Raw genomic sequence first — 17,643 nt, 5'->3', positions numbered from 1 at the left:
CCTTTACTTTGGGGATAATAACAACTGCAAGATAAAAATTCTGCATCAGGTACTTTAATTTAAGGCAATATATATATATGATGTTTAAAATGCTGGATTATGACTTTTTTTCCAAATTCTTAGTTCACTTTTGCAGTACTAATTCTTAGTATTACCCATAATTGCCATTGACCAATTATGTATTGCTTAATGTAATAGAATTTTACTATGAAACACTGTGAGACTCATAATCAAACTTCAACTTCTCCACTGTGTGCAGAGTATCCTGATAGAGATAGCTACAGTATTGTTTGAAGTGTTATACCATTTTTTTATTTTATCTTTTTCTTTTTATGAAAGTGAATTTCTGTGGTTATAGGTATGTAAAACATCTTCCCAATAAGTTACAATGTTGGAGACAGGGAGCGATATGTGTAGGAAGTTCTCTTTGTATATTTATTTTATATTGACTGTTCATGTTCAGTTTTGGTTTTAGAGCAGCTTAAAAGTTGTTCAAGTTGTAAATTCTGAAGTTTTGTAGAATCTTCAAGTATATTTCTAGTGGAGGAGGACTCCCTAACTGTGCTGTAGTGACAAAATTCTTATTACAGAGATCAAAGATAGCACAGTGAAAACTGCAAACCCAAGTCCAGGAATTCTTTAGGTAGTTTGAGACTTGATAGTCCAGATATGTCTAGGAGAAAAAATGAATAATTTTTTTATCTGGGGAGATAAAAGGTTTGTCAGCTTTCTGCATGTTTCCTAAAGAATCAAACCAGCTTCTTTAATATTTTTTTCCTCTATAGGACACATTTAATGCTGAACACAGGAACTCTCATTTTGTTCTATTGGTCTGAATCTTGTCTTCTACTGCAAACCTCTATAGATATTTGTAAAGGTTCTATAGTATTCCCCTGAACACTAACAGCTAGGTCATCATCATGGCTAGGCTTCGCGAATGAAGATTTGGGAAGGCTCTATCCACATTTGCTGCAGGCACGCTGGTGGCTTATGAGGCCAATACGTGACAGACAAATCCGATTGCAAAAGGCACAGCAGAAAGACTCCTTAGATGGTGTATTCTGCAATACACGGTTCTTTCTGCGTTGCCTTTTTTCCTCGAGGGTGATCCTGCGTGTGTTCTCAAAGGAGACAGCTGCGTTTTATAGATGGTGTGTCTCCAGGCCTCCCATTTGAGGCCAGAGTAGACCAGTTATGGTGATCAATATGGCCAAGGCTGAGATGTTGTTTCAGGGAGTCCTTGTATCTTTTCTTCGGGGCTCCTCTCTTGCGGCAGCCAGTGGCAAGTTCACCGTAAAGCAAGATCTTAGGGAGGCGGTGGTCCTTCATCCTGGAGACATGACCTGCCCAACGCAGCTGTGTTCTCATCAGCATGGCCTCGATACTTGTGATAGCTGCTTGCTCTAGAACAGATGTATTGGTCACATAGTCTGACCAGTGGATGTTTAGAATTGTACGGAGGCAGCGTTGATGGAAGCGTTCTAAGAGACGCAGGTGGTGGCGGTAGATGACCCATGATTCAGATCCATATAAGAGAGTAGACAACACTATGGCTTTGTAAACACTGATCTTGGTGCTTTTCTTCAAGTGTTTATTACGCCATACTCTTTTATGGAGTTTTCCAAAAGCACTATATGCCTTTGCTAATCTGTTGTCTATCTCTCCGTCAATCTTACCATCTGAGGAGATGAGGCTACCGAGGTAATTAAACTGTTGGACTGATTTGAGCTCTGATTGACCAATGGTGATGTGGGGATGATGGGGGACATCCTGAGGTGCAGGCTGATGGAGGACCTCTGTCTTCTTTAAGCTGACCTCCAGACCAAAGAGCTCAGCAGCATCTGCAAAGCAGGATGTTAAACGCTGCAGAGCTGCTTCTGTGTGGAACAGCTAGGTACTGCCTTTTATATTTGCCATATTAATTGCTGTGTTTAACACTTCTTCAAATCAGTGTTAGTAAAAGTGCAAACTTTAGCTAGGTAATTCAGAAAACATATTTGTGGAACTCTTGTTATTCCCATTTTTCAGCAAAGAAAATTAAGATGGAGAGGACAGTAAATAGCACAGAGTCACAGAGAAGAGTGTAGTCAAATGCATCTTTGAAAGGGAGAAATTTTGGAAACTCTTTGAATAGATTCCCTATTAATCTACCCTACAAACCTTGGATTCATTTTTGAAGGATTTCATTTGCTAAAACTGTAGGAATCTAATAAGAACAAGAATTCCATGTTTGTAATTTTCTCTTTTTTGGTCCATCAAATTTACACTCTTCTACTTTTCCCATGTTCTTGCAAGTGTGATGGCAATTTTAAAATTTCAATTCCACTTTCTGAGGTAACCTGTTTGACCTATCACTGCTTGGGTTAAGAATTTGCTGTATTCTTTAATGAGATACTCTGTATTTTTCAATAATATATTCCTATGCAAGAAAAGGGATTTTTATGATGATCTTTGCATTTCACTGTTCTCATTTACATATCTACTCACTGATAACTGGAAATAGATGTGACTTTTAGCTCATACTTGTCTTACAGCGTGGATATGAAATTCTGTCTGTTCGAAGTCTTTCATACCATTTCAGGATGAAAACTTGTAAACTCCTGTAAATTAAGGAGCTACTGGTCTATTAGAGATTCTTACAGATTTTAGTTAAGAAAGCACAAGTTTTTTTGCTTCTACCAGTTGGCTCAACTCTTGAAGGAAATCCTTATTAAGTTCACCTTAATTTATTTTTCAGCAGAGAAGCTATTGTTTCCGCTTTTTTTTTTCCCAGGCGTGTATTTTTTTAGACTCAAAGTTCAGGTTTTTAAGTGTAGTGACGTCTATAATAATCAGTGCTAGTTAATTCTTTTTCAGATTAAATATATATCCAAAACTTGACAGTATCTTCAATGCATATTCTGGCTACATATTCATTGACTACTTTTCAATATATAGTTTGAATGTAGTTGTTTGCTGCCTGAAAATGGATTTTGGAGTCTGTCAGTTACTGCTGTTAAAAGGCAGCTCTGAAGCATCGTGACTGCCATTAGTGTGCAATAGGAGTAGTGTTTAACTAGTGGTTGGGTGCTTTTTTGATAATAGAGAGTGACAAAAAAACAGATGTATGATTTATTTGGTAGAAAGAGTATACCCAAATAAATATTGATTTATTTGGATGTGATTAAAGCAATGCTTTCATATGCATAAAGAGATTGCCCTAACATCTCAAGATAGTTTCCATCTCTAATCTTAGCTCTCCCAAGACCAGTCCTGGAGCCCACAACTTTTCCATTCCTGAAAACCACGAGGACAGTGAAGGGTAAACAGTGATTCCAGCATAATTGCTATCACTTTGAAATACTTAAATATGAAAAGCTGTATTTTAAAATGTAGTCAACACATTTCAATTTTTTTTCTTGATAGTGGCAAAGTCAAATATGTCAGCAGGATGATCAGTCACTTATATAAAATATAAGGAGACACTTAATTTTTAAGATTCATGATCACTTTTCATAATTTTCTGCTCTATAGGCTTAGTTCACTAGAAGATTAACTGTATTCTGTAGTCTGTATTCTACAGACTAACTCAACTAAACCACCCAGATTTAAAAATGGAATAATCCTGTAATGAATGCAAATAATTATGTAAAAAAACCCTGAATGTAATATAGGCTTGATTCATCTAAAACTCTGTACTAACATTGCTTCGAAAAAAAGTGTTTGTCTCTATTTTCTGAAGGCAGTTTTCTGATTTAATCTTAGTTACTCAGAGACCAAAGCTGAAACCTACTTCCCCTCACTTTGCAAGCCAAGGAACAGTGGAGGGTAAATATTATATTTTCATTTATTTTCTTTTTCTGTGCCGTCACTTGACATCATTTTCATCTGCTTTGAGCAATACCTAGGTTTGTTAATGCACTTTAAAACATTTGCATACTCATGATAATTATGATGTTTGAACCAATGCTTTTTTCCATTACTTGAAAAATCGATTTTGAAGGGACCAGTGACAAAGAGAATTTGTCATAAAATTCCTGTGTGTCTCTAGGTGAAGTTTTTATTTTGAAAATTCTTTCTAGAACTAAATATTCCAATATGGCAGAAATTTTACTTTCTCTTACTAATGTGGTATAGATGTCTTATGGATTCCTTAGAGTACATAAATTAATTTTTCCTTATTCAATGAGCACTGAAGTTCAAGCTTGATGAACAGGTATGTTAATCATTGGCTCAAGTACTAATTGTAAAGAAGAACGGGTATTGTCATATACCATGGGGAGTGGAGAGGCCTTTCATGTGAGGTCTGTTCTATGTAAAAACAATAACAGTAGTGAAAACAGTAAGAAAATACCTATTTGCAAAAATTATTAATCTTTTAAGAAGGATTGAACTTATGACTGAATATTGATAGTATAATGTGCAGTCTCTTCCTCCATGCTAGAATAATTACTAATTAGTATTTGCAGTTGCTTGCATTGGAGACATGCTCAGAACATGTCATGTTGAATTTCTAATTCTAAGATGAGTCCCGGCTCTGTTGTTCTCTCTGCAATTATGGTTGTTTCAGCATCTTTCAAGGAAATGTAAGAAGTGGTTTGGTGAATTAGACACTTAGGCATTTTTAGGCTGATGGAGAGCCATTTAGTTACTGACATTCAAGGACTATTGTGGTACTTGCAACCACAACAAGACAGTTGACTCTTGATTTGATCACTGAGTCACAAGGTAATGCCAGGAAAAAGCATGTGTGGCCCTCAATACAGATATCTGGGGGCTGGGAACTGATGCTGCTTGTACTGCTGTGGCAAGGCTCAGTGGATATCTCAAGATCATTTCCATGTTTGACTGTAGCACCCAAGAGACCAGCCCTGGAATCGACCTTGTCTGCTTCACCAGAAACCACAAGGATGGGTAAATAGCCAGCCATTCCCTTCCTTCCTTCATCACTTTGGCAATGCTTTTCCCTACAGTGGTGAGCCTGTTCTGATGTGCTGATGTCCTGAGAAGTGGGGTCAATGATGTGGTTGGACCTCCATGGCTCCTTATTAGAAATCGTTGCACTTGTGAGCTTTCTGTGGCCTTTTTGGGGGTTCCATTTCTAGGTTTCCTCTGACATCTTGGGCTACCTCTGCCAGCTGAAAGACAGCATCCTGCTACTGCAGAGAGTGATGCTGTGGCAGGGGAGCCTGGCCCAAGCAGGGCCATGTGTCCTTTTCTGTAGCTCTGTCTTGATATGACCCTGCAACAGCAGCCTGTCTGAGGACCTGAAGATGGTTTTTGTGTTTGATCTTAGCTACTCGAAGACCAAGGCTGAAGTCCACCACTCCTTCCTCCCTGGCAACCAAGCAAACTGTGATGGGTAACTAGCAAACCCCTTCTTTTTCCATTGTCTGCCATCTCCCTCGCTCCCCATCACGCCTCCCACCCCAAACCACCTGGCATCCTTCTCATCTCCCATGGACAAGATGAAGACCTGTTGGTGCAGCTTGGCTTGCTGAAGCACTCGCCACACTGGTTCTGCAATTCTGCTGTTTGATCCCATGCTTTTTCCATTGCTGACAAGTATTTTCTGCAGGAAGCATGTGACATCTTGCAGAGAGACCACATGGTTGCACCTTACCTTTGGCTCCATCCCCCTGCTTCTTTGTGGGTTGGGAGCGGGTCTTGCCTTCTCTGTTCCAATATGACAGCATTTTTCAGAGGCAAATCCCATCAGGGCTGGCGCAAGAGGACAGCACAGCAGTTCAGCCACCCTTCAGGGAGTCCTGGTCCAAGGGTGCAGCCGTTTGTTGCTTCACCACTGACTTTCAAGGTGGCTGGTTGTCTTCTGCCCATGGCTTTACATTGCCATCACCTGGGCGTGGGAACGCTCTGCTCTGCTGCTGCTTTTGAGGTCGTGTTAGGGTTTTAAGGTCGATGCCTCTTTTCAGCTTTTGGTGAATCATGGCATGTTTCTTCAAGGTTCAAGACACCAGCAGCGTTTGGTGGTAATGATATTTCTTGCAGGTCTGGTAATGATGCAAGATGGGAATTGTCCCAAGAGATCTTGTTGTGCTTTTAGTCAAACTTATTTCTCTTGGGGCCTACATTGGGGAAAAGTGTAAGAGTAGAGATGAAAGTGCCATACGTTACTTCAGGCTTTGGATATGGCAGTTTCACATTTCTTGTAATATGATGTCTTCTTCATATTTCTTGTAACTGCTTCTTCATCTTTTGCATCAGCAGTGCATCTTCACACATTTACGTTTGAAAATCCATTGCATGTGCATTCGAGACATTTTCTTCTCTCCTGTCCCTCGTTTCTTAGTAACATGTTGAAACCTGTTCAGTCTATATGTTCAGATGATGCCAAAAAGAATGCTTTGTTTTGGTTGTGTTGTTGTTGGTTTTTTTTCCAGCTTCACTGGACTCTAATCATATTACTTTCCTGTCCCAAACATCTGCATCTGCAGAAATATCAAAAATAGAGACTGGTAAATCATATTTATGATACTTCCATAACTTAATATTTGGGTTTGCATCAAGGTTTTTACAGATAAAGGCTGTTTGCTCTCATTGCTTAGTGTTGTCTGAAGTGGAATTTTGTCTCCAGTGTCTGATATTTAGGATCTATAACTACATGGTGATATTCTGTGGCATAGGATCAAATAAATAGTTAACCACAGCAATTAATATTGTTTTGTGTTGTTTTAATCTCTTGAATATAAGGATCAATAGCTAAATGGATTAATTATCAGTTATGAAGATATATTCTTGACTTGGATATTTTGCCATAAGGGATTTTCAGTTAACTGCATAGTACAGATTATTTTGAGTTTTCTCTATTTCTAAATATTTCTTTCAAGTTATGTTGTTATTTCACTTCTGAACTTTTCTTACTGGGGTTATAGGTATTCAAGATTAAATTTGTATTCATAGCAAGGGATGAGAAGGAGAATTATCCTAAACCTGGAAGTCAGTATTCCAGCCGTATTGTTTTGGATTTACTGCCTCGCTGTATGGCTCTATCACAATAGTTGTGTTAATTTATATTATGTCAATTAGATAAAATATCACAAATGACAAATTGCATGATATATTAAAATCTGTAACTCAAAATACTGACATCTGCCGTATTGAAACAAGCAAAGCTTTTGCAATAGAAATACCTGGTTGTAGAAATTCATATTTGTTTGTATTTAAAGTATGTAGGTCTCTTGGTGCAGGTGAAGTCAAAAGCACAGGGTTTTCCTGTTACATGTGCACAGATAGACCAATTGACTCCTGTTGATGTCTGCTTTAGGGGGACTGCAGTTTCTGTCAGGGTGTGTCTTCTAGGTGCATGCGACATCTTCAAAACTTTGAGGTTTTGTTCCTCTCTTTTCAAGCTGGAAATCTCGTGAATTTATTGTAGTGGTGTTGGCATCTTGCAAAGCAATGTAAAACAATCTTTCTGATTCCTCCCCCCCTTTCATGTGTCTGCATCATATGAATCTGTCTCAGGGGTATTTACATTTTTCTGCAGCTACAAGTTCAGCTGACCTGGAAAAATCTATGCCTTCACTTTCCAGAACACCTCATGTGTTAACAACAACTACGGGTAACAGTAACGCATTAGCTTTTCCATTCCATCCTTTTGATGTTTTGACAGCAATTTTTGAAATCTTATTAATCCTAGATATTTTGGTCATTTTCCATATTGTCTTCTGCTTGAGTCATGATCATTAGTGTAGACAGACAAAGTACTTATTTTTACATGACAACTTGTCCTTACTGCTGAGAAACTTACTTGATAGTGTTTCTGATCTCACATTTGTTTCTCAAAAAGCTACTAGGGCTGCTTTGGGATATACTTACATGAAGTAATCTTGATTTAATACTACTACTACTATTACTACTACTAATAATAATAATTACTAAATTTTAATAAGAATCTTTAAATTATTTGGTTTTTTTCTTACAAACTTAATCGTTATACACTTAGATAGAACACATTTTTATACTATATATTGTTTTGTCAGCATGGGAAGCTTCTTTCTAACTATTTTTTTTCTGTTCAGTGACTTCTTTTAACTTTATTTTACCCTTGTTTTTCATGTGTGTATATGTACATAGATTATATGACATTAAAATTCGTTAACAAAGTACAAAGTACTGACAGAAAATAAAGCACTGAAAAGAATTAAGGCAATCTTTTTTTTCCCCACAGAAATATGTTTGTGGGGCTTTTTAGTTTTTGTATATTACATTTTTTCTGCCTTTTTTGGAGTGTTTTATCTGTATAAGCACGGTATTAGAAGTTCTTTTATCTTCATATTTTCTGGGCTGCTTCAAAACACATAGGCCATGCTGTCTAAAGTAATATGAACTTTAGCTGACTGACAATTTAGTTTTAGCTCTCGTTTTAACAACTAGCTTCAGCTCACACACTAAACCAGCACTGCTCCATTGCTGAGGTAACACATGTTTATGGTGGGTGGACCTTTGCATTGCAAATTAGGTATAGCCTTTAACATTTTTATTGTTCTTCTATAACTAAAAAAGCTATGTGCAGAATTAATAATCAGAGATTATTGTGATTACTGTTTTTTTATAGTTTTCAGTGATATTCAGCCTGTTTTTTCAAGCCCTGTGACACCTAGTAAGCCTGAAATAGCAGGTCCTGGACCAGGTACAATAATCTCTATACCTAGTTCTTAATTCAGTAGCTCAAATCATGCTCTAAAACTGACTGAAATGAGTACACTGATAGCACTTTCAGTGCATGTTTGGATTAGCCTCTAACACCTGAATTTTGAAAGTATGTTCCTGCTGGCATTTGAAATTAGTGCTTTCTCACAGTTACTATGCATGTGACAACTCATAATCATATGAGCCTCTTTCAGTATTTTGAAAGATATGCCACATAGATAATTGAGAAACAGTATTTGTATGTAGTTATGATGAAAACACTGTGATGTGAGCTGTAGGCTGCATTTTATTGTTGCAGCCTTGTTAAAAAGATTAAGGATAGTGTATCCTTAACAGCATGAGATTGGTTAACAGTCAATAGACACTTGATGCTTTTGGACTGAAGCCATGGTTGGATCAGCTGTCAGCTTTCTTCTCCAAATGCTGTATGTTTTAATGCCTGACAAATTGTTTAACATGTCCTCTTCAATAAATTCCTGCATTTTACACAATATCACCTCCCTTGAGTATTGCACCAAAACCCAAAATGTTCAAGAGCTCTGCTTAAAATCTTACTCAGCAGTGGTTGAGATCCAGAGCAGTTGCAATAAAGGCAGGAGGAAATAAACATCCATCAAAAATGTGCCAATTTATAGTGACTGAAGCTCTGTGCAGCTCTGAGTTTCTCCCTAATAGATACTTAACTGTCCAAGCATTAGTTAAATATTGGTTGTTCTTGTAAAAACAAATTTGTTTTTGCTTATGAAAGAAGAGTTTCTTCCATTAGCTCTTTGCTCTCTTATGACTGTCATAATTTCTTCCAGCAGCAACAAGTGAATCCATTCTGGAATCTTTCACACCTAAAACTTCTCGTCCTTTTCAATGGCCAAGGGTAACATTAGGTAATGTTGTTTTCACCCAGTGAAAAACTCTGTGTTTGTTTTGAGCACTTCATCCCATTTGAATGCATTTCTTCTAGCATATCGTCTCACATGCATAAACATTCTTTTTCCTGGTTAGAGAGTCTTGTCCTTCCATTTTCATTAGACTGATTGTTCTTGACATATTTGTTTATGAGAACATAGTTCTGGATGGTTTTACTGTCTCAGAGAAGTAAAACTTACGTCTTGCATGACAAAACACCATCATCCGCTTATGAGTGTTCTGTCTATCTCTTTTACTCCCAATGCACACGCATGTGCTGATTGTGTCTGTAAAGCTTTCAAAATGGAAATTTTTATTGTTTTGGAGTCACACTATCTTATTTCTGATCAATGCACAACATTTCAGTATCATCTCCATTCCACATTTTAAAATCCTATTTCATCAAGCTAGCTTTGACATTCCATACTAAGTTGTCTTTTTGACATTCCATACTAAGTTGTCTTTTCTTCAATATAAACTTGTGACATGTGCTGTTTGTTATGGGAAATGCTTGTTAAACAATTTTTGATTGCAAACTGAGCTCTTTCTTTCAGCTCCAAAAGAAATACCACTTATTCCTTCTAAACTGAAACCATCTGCTACCCCAGAAGTACAGGATGTGAAACCTGGTAATTGCGTGCACCATTTTTATAAGTTGGTATGCAGAGAGATGTGTTCACTAAAAATATCTAAGTGAAACTTCCTAAAAGCGATAGGAGCTATGCAATACATAAGCATCCTGATTAGCTCATCATTCTAAAATTGGTCATTTGATGTTGCCTAACATAAGGAATGAGAGTTAAACTCATCAGTTTTATGCATTTGGGTCCAGTGATAAAAACATAAACAAGTTCTCTAGTCCTGCAACCTTTCTAAAGGACCGGAATGAGAAAATATCCCTTGTATGAGCAACATGTGTTATTATTATTTCTATAATCTCCCTTGCCAATCCCCATCTCCCACAGACATACTATGGCAAAGATGACATCTTTGCTAGTCCAAAGAGTTTGTTGATTGAAAGTAAAGTACTGCTCATGTGATCAGTAATCCTTCTGTAGAGAACCCAATGAAAAGCATTGCCATTTTAGTGGAAACAGGAGATCTTTCTCAAAGTAGAAGAAAAACTTTCATATACACATGAAATTTATTCTTTGACTATAGGAACATTGTCATGGTGTCATGTTTTTTTTTCCTTTTCTACTTTTTGTTCAAAAAACCAGATATCTACTAATTTTCTTCTTATTTGGCATTAAGAGAAATTAATTTGCCTCCTTTAGTGATTCAGGTGCTGGACCAATAAGTATTACAGTGTGGATTACTAGAGCCCTAAAATGTTTCTGTTCTCATATCTTATAAACAGACAGGTCAGTAAAAAGCAGGAGCTGTCTTTGTTGTCTTATACCTCTCTTACAATTTACTGTAGGTACTCATTTAACATTTCAGAAAGAATTTGGTATTTAGAAGTTTCCTCTTTCACATAGATTCGCTGGTATTTGTTATAGACCACATTCTTTTCTTCAGTCAAAAACCTCATCCATCCTTTCTCACTGTTCTCCCATAACGTAAATCTATTTGCTAATTGAATCAAATAACAGATGAAAATGTCCTGAGAACGTAAAAATGGGAAGGAGCCTTAGAAACAGACTCACACACAGCCACAAGCATACAGTGTGCAATTTCATAGGAAACAAAACTAAAAGGAGTGTAGAGTCTTACGCATAAGAGTAAGGCTTCTCTAGACTGTTAAAAAACAACTCCCCTGAACTGTTGGAATTATAACCCTCTTGACTTGCTGCTAATACATCTACTGATTGGTTCAATTACACTCGAATTTTTCTTTTCTAGCTCCTAAACCACCACTTTTGAAGCCTAAAACTTCTCAGACTGTTGAGCAACCAAGAGCAACACTAGGTAATACATGTTTCTGTAGCTGTTGGTCATTCTTCTTTGCAGTCCAAACCACCATCTGGACTCTGCTACTTCATCTCATAGCTTGTACTGTATTTAATCCATTTCTCTGAAAGAGGGAAAAAGTTAGGAGATAAGCATTCAGAATTGTTTTTCTAAGCTCAGGAGAAGAAGAAACCATTTTTTTCCCCATACATTTTCTCTAGTTCTATGGTACAGTAAAATTTTGGGAATCAGAATTGTGTTCCATTTTATTGGGAGTTTTTCTACACCAACACTCTTTACCCTCAGAAATAATCACAAACCCCTTGGAAATACAATTGAAAAGCCAAGTGCAAGGGTAATATTGTGGATGCTGATCCTAGAACCCTCAGTGAAGGATTCCTGTGGCACTAGGTGAATGTGTTAATTCTACTGTTTTATAAATCCTTCTGAATGTCATTTTGGCTTGAAAAACACCTCTCAGTCACTTCATGTCTCACTGTAAATGTCAAACACTTTTCCACTGTGTCTACTGCTATGAAGCAGTCTCAGACTCCTGCTTTTTAAAGATGAACAAAATTGCTGCCTATACTGCCCAAAACTGTTCATCCGAGGTCAGACAAACAGTCAGATTAGTGAATTATAGTTCCAGCCCATGCATGTTTAGGGGGGAAAAGGTTTCTAGGACTGGTTGTTCTTAATTTTTACTATTTACATGATGCTACTTCTATTTTATTAGCAGAATTCAATGACTACAGTTATGAAGCAATTCTGTTTTTTGTTATTGATTCCATGTTCTTCCAGCTGCCTGCCAGTAATTTCTTTATAGTGCTGAAAATTGAGGACATTTTTGCATATTTTGTCTATTTATGTCTTCTGATGGCTTTAAATTGACCTGGAATTCAGAAGGATAAAAAGGACTATTGTTTTACGTCTTAGGTATCTTGCAAAAATGAATTTGCTAACTTAATGAGAGGAACATTAGAATCTGATTGCAAGCTACAATTACATATCTTAAATCTACTTAATTTTGCAGTGAAGAACAAGCAGGGATTTTGCTGGGGTAGTGAAGGCTTAGGAAGATTTTTGAGAAACTCTCTTGGTATATCTGATTTTACCATTTGCTCTTGTTCCCAGTAGCCATTTGTTGACCTTCTCATTTTTATGTGATAAAGTGGAAAGGATAAACTTATAATCCAGTATATTTCTTTCAGCTCCTAAAGAAGCAAAACTCACACCTTCTGCATCTAAACCTAGACCATCTGCCAGACCCAAAAAGCCACGAACTAAACCTGGTAACTCACTTCCATAGCCATCATTTGTTATAGTTTATCACTTAAGTAGTGCATTTTAGCTTAAATTTATTCTGTGTGAAGTTTGGCACTTAATCATCAGAAGGATGAGGAATTCCTCTTTGAGGAATAATATTTTTGTATTGAATCCAAAAAGGAAAAAAAAAAGAAGCAAACCAAGAAAACTTTTAACTTTTGTATCCTAAATCACCAACTGACACAGCCCGGCATTGATGCAAGTTGTTTTCCTGCTTTTCATTTCAAAAGCAGACATTTTCCAACTTAGTTCAGCATAGAGTCCAGAACATGTAAATTTTCCTGCTTTGCTGATGGTTATAGCATCTTACATAGAACAGTAGGATTTTTATTGATTCAGTGATCATTAATGCATATGTAGACTTAATTGAAACTGTGGAAATAAGAGTGGAATTCTGTTCTGGAATTTACTAAGGGTATATTCTATGATCTCAAATAGCACCTTCACACTGGGGTTGAATTTGGTCTATGATATATGGCAGAGAACAAAATACACCTGGCATTTTCTGGACCTGGAGAATAAGTAAATAAAGTTACACAAATATTTATAATGTTACATGGTTTATAATGAAGTTAAAAAGCTTAAAATTGCACAACTGTTTATTGTAAGAATGTCTCACTTAATGCTGGAAGAGATCAGACAATTTCATTAAATTCTTTCCAGATTCCCTGCAAATTATTTTTTGCTCATAAAAAGAAATTACTCTCTTCAGACCAAATTATTCCCTGGGAAGCTTGTTAACTGAATGGTACTTATGACTTGGAACTGTCTCAAAGTTGTGTGTATAATTAGTTTTTCATGCTGATTACAGCTGCTACATAATTTTTAGTGTAGGAAGTCCAGTGTTTTATTACAAGAATAATTGCTTTTGTCTCTGCTGTAGATGCCTATGTCTGAATATAGATCTGAATCCAGCATGTTGTTCTTTAAAACAGCAGAGAAAAAAAACAACTCATTTGAAAACTGTTGCATGAAATTATTTTACACCCTTGGACTGACAAGATCAAGATTTTATACTGATGTTTCCACAGTGAATAGCTATATAACAAGTTTCTATATGACTCCAAAAAAAGTGTCATGATTCTGTGTTTGTACTCATGTCTCTTCCTTATCCTTTCCCTGTTGGTGGTTTCACTCACCAATCAGGTGGAATCCTAATACACACTTTTTAATCACAATAAAGCTTGTAAGGATTCTCCTGTAGGTAGGTAGTTGTGAAATTGGCATGTATTCTGATGTGACAAATGATGATATTCTTGTTCAGAAGATATTATTTGAGGCATAAAATATGCATGGGGAGAACCTGGCTTTTGAGTGGGTGGCAAAATGGTCAAAGAGCAGGATGTTCCTGCTCACTTCAGAGTTCAGACTAAATTAGAAACTTGTGTCATGACAGTCGTTGTCAGCTTTCCTTAACAGTGAATCAAAGTAATGAAGAATATGTGACAAATTCATACTTGATCAGGGACTTACTAATGACCCACTTTGGGTCAAACAGAGATCCTGAAAGTTAATTTTGGCTCTCATTGTTAATACGTCTTTTGTGCAGTTTCTGATTTTCAGCAGAGAAAAAAACTTCATTTGAAAACCCCCAAACATAGAAACAATTTTCGATCCTTCCAAACAACAAACTATACATTCTAGTGGAAGTTCACAACTCCATTCTTTTTCTTGATATTTGGGTAATTGAATTTATTACCTGGATGAAAAAGAGTTTTTGTTGCCAATGTGATCATCCCCAGCCACTGTCCTCACCTATACTATTGTTAGCATGAACACCTCTATCTAAACATATTAAGTTCTCCATTTTTCAGAACAGGAAATGATAATGAATTTTCTATCATGCACCCAACTGCACTGCAACATTTTCTTTCTGGAAAAGTTTTTCAGTCTCTCCAGGGACTGAGATTCCACAACCGCTCTGGGCAACTACTTTACTTAAATTATTTGTCTTGAAGAAATTTTGGAATATTTTGCTTTCTTAGAGTAGTGGCAATAGTATCAAATACATCAACCATTAACCATGTTTAAAAATGTCAGCAAATAAATGAGGGGAAAATTAAAATTCTGAAATAATTCAGTCTTTTTAACTTAAACACAATCCTCCCAGATATAATCCCCTCACCACAAACCTTCATACAGGGAAATAGAGACTTTTAAATTAATACAGTAATTTTGTATCTAAACTGACAGAGTTTTAGAGGGTCTCAGGTTTTATTGTATTTTAAGGTAATTTCCTTGAAATAAGAGTACTTGTGAGTCTTGAAATGCTTGTGAATTTCATCATGACAAGTCGCCAGTATGTCCAAAAATATAATTTTAGGCACATTGTACAACATTCACCAATCACTTTTTCTTTCCTAATTAATATGTGTCATGCAAGTATAGGTAAAAGAAGATAGACTGAGAAGAGTCAAAGCAGAGTAAAAAAGTGAAGTAAAACTTGTAGGTTTGGATAACAACAGAGGTTACTTAATGACCATAGATGTATTTAGGAATGAAAATGGGCTCCAGTCATAAAACCATGCTAATACTAAATGATTCTACAAACTTTGTCTCCAAAGATCCTTATATTTTTCAGTCTTTGGAGTTCATCCCTTTCAAACCTAATTAAGTACTGTAGGTAGAGTCAGGAAGCTTGTTAACTTGATTATCTAACGTGCTGTGGCACTAGTTAATCTACTGGGATCTTCAGCCTTGCCTTCTGTGACTTTACAGTTATTTACACCTGAAGTCTTTCACATCTAATATGCAAAGGCATCACTATGGAAGAAACTCAGGAAAATTAATAGAAAGATTTACCAAAGAAAAAGGATTTCTCTGCCACTGTTTCTCTTTAGTGGCCTACAGCCATAAAGAGATGGAGAAAAAAACTTTAGTAGAACAGGAAGATGAAGATTTAGAGAGGTCCTCTGCTGTTGCGTTCCTGTAGCATAAATGCACTTTTGAATTTTTAAGAGCCACAAAAGTCACACAGGGTAGTTATGAACATTCGGTAAATTTATCATTTACTCAGTGTTTCTGAATAGCTGGGAGGAGGTGAATTTTGACTGGGAAGCAAGAGCAGCTGAGCCATGCCAGCAGCTGAAAAATAGATATAGATGCACCTGTACTTCTCTCAAGAAAATTCTCTTTATTCCAGCAGCAACCATTCCAGTGTCAGTCACTACTAGGAGTCCCTACCCATATGAACGTCCAAAGACTGCAGAGGGTAATGATTATGAGTCATCTTTAGTCATTCTTCTTTTCACTGGTCTAATAATATGTGCAGTTGAAAGCACCATTTCCTGTAGGCTTCTTGCTTATTCATATGTGATCCAAACCCAAACAAATGGAAGTATAATCTTGATGCTTTATTACTTCTCAATGTTTCTAGCGTGGAGATGTCTTCTAAGAGGTAGAATCAGTTGCATCAGTTGCAATCAAAGTTTTATAGTTTTATTTGTTAATGCCTTGAGAGGGGAGAGTTTATGCATTAATATTATTTTAATGTATTTTCTTTACTGCCAGGAAATTTTTATAGATTCCGCCATTTCATGATTTTTTTTTCCCATTTGGCATAGTCTGTGAGGAGGAAAAGGACATGATATATCAATTTTGTTATCCAAATTGTAAGTGGATCTAATGAAGAAAAACTAAGAGGTTTTACCAAAATAAGTTTTTTCAGATAATTAGTAAGTATAGCTGTACCAATAGCAGCCTTTTAGTCCTCTGCTTAATTGCTTACCTTAGAGGAAAAATTCAATTGTCTTGTCATGGTCAGCATGCTACTTTCAAGTAGTAACAGACTTCAATTTGGAGATTCCTGACATTTTTGTGTATCCAGAGTTCCTCTCTGGGTTAAGCTCCGTGATCACTTCTCTTGCTTGTTCTAAGATTCACTGATTTCTATCCTCATATTTTTGCTTCTGTTGCCATCAAGTTTGCCCAATTATATATTTCTTATTTAACCTGTATTTTTAGGAACTTTAATTGCCCATGGTTTTAAAAAGTAAAAGTTAGTTTGAAGATCCACATTACCATGGTGTTGTATTAGCACCTGCTTTTGTACATATCGGTGTAGTAATTTTAGGTTTTCGGAGTATATTCTGCACTTACTTTGTCACACTGTTTCTGTTGCAGTCTTGGATCCTATTACACTTAGAATTGAACCACCAAGGCCAACGATAGGTAATGATATTTCCTTGGCCAGCCGTCATGTCTGCTTTTTTCCATCACAGAAAGCATCACTGAAGTTAATCACCTTATGCCTTAGGATTGTTTCATTTAACTTCATTTTCCTTCTAGGTAATTCTCTTGCTTGGCATTCACGACTATTGGGCTTATTGCTCTCTTCACAGCTGGAATATTGCCTGGTTTTTAAGAAAATTATTCTGGCAGCTCTCAATCACCTTTCTCATAATTATGCTTGTTTGTGTTTGTTCCAGTTTTTATGAAAACAAAACAAAACAAAAACTCAACAAACAACTAAGCTTCAAAAATTACTAAACTTCCACTTTCCTGTTTAGACTGTTGTAAACACATGGAGAGTATTACCTGACTTTCCTACTTCCTACAAGGAGACTTCTTGGTTGCAGGTGTGAGGTTTCTGTGCTTGTGTGTTCATCTGGTATCAGATTTGTTAAATTGCTGTGCAATTTAACCAACTTATTACGCACATTTTCTCTTCCAGCTCCAAGGGAGACTCACCGTGTTCCTTCCAAACCTAAAACTTCACCCAAACCTCATATCCCACAAGCCAAAGATGGTAAACTGCTTTGTGATTATTTCTGATTCAGTTTATATTGGATTGAAATGTATTTCTGAGCAGCTGTTTAGTTACCCGAGCCAGTTAAAACATAATGGGGTTCTGTTCTGCTGTGCTCAGCA

At 36.6% G+C, this 17,643-nt stretch overlaps 1 protein-coding gene across 1 annotated transcript in view; it reads left to right on the top strand.

The window, feature by feature from the left end:
* Nucleotides 1–17,643, top strand: part of LOC113991306 (ABI family member 3 binding protein) — a 143,114-nt gene that overhangs the window by 74,522 nt on the left and 50,949 nt on the right. The window contains exons 20-33 of the mRNA XM_027727497.2: nt 3,236–3,301; nt 3,745–3,807; nt 4,834–4,893; nt 5,276–5,341; nt 6,381–6,455; nt 7,487–7,561; nt 8,558–8,632; nt 9,456–9,533; nt 10,110–10,184; nt 11,401–11,466; nt 12,660–12,740; nt 15,917–15,985; nt 16,897–16,944; nt 17,447–17,521. Coding sequence (XP_027583298.1) covers nt 3,236–3,301; nt 3,745–3,807; nt 4,834–4,893; nt 5,276–5,341; nt 6,381–6,455; nt 7,487–7,561; nt 8,558–8,632; nt 9,456–9,533; nt 10,110–10,184; nt 11,401–11,466; nt 12,660–12,740; nt 15,917–15,985; nt 16,897–16,944; nt 17,447–17,521 — 972 coding nt within the window. The remainder of the gene's footprint in view (nt 1–3,235; nt 3,302–3,744; nt 3,808–4,833; nt 4,894–5,275; nt 5,342–6,380; nt 6,456–7,486; nt 7,562–8,557; nt 8,633–9,455; nt 9,534–10,109; nt 10,185–11,400; nt 11,467–12,659; nt 12,741–15,916; nt 15,986–16,896; nt 16,945–17,446; nt 17,522–17,643) is intronic.

This window comes from Pipra filicauda, unplaced genomic scaffold (genome assembly GCF_003945595.2).
Source record: "Pipra filicauda isolate LSUMZ 115617 unplaced genomic scaffold, ASM394559v2 scaffold64_size3178608_pilon, whole genome shotgun sequence".
NCBI classification, from domain to species: Eukaryota; Metazoa; Chordata; class Aves; order Passeriformes; family Pipridae; genus Pipra; species Pipra filicauda.
Note: the sequence above shows the minus strand (reverse complement) of the source record. Positions and strands in the feature narration are given on the sequence as shown.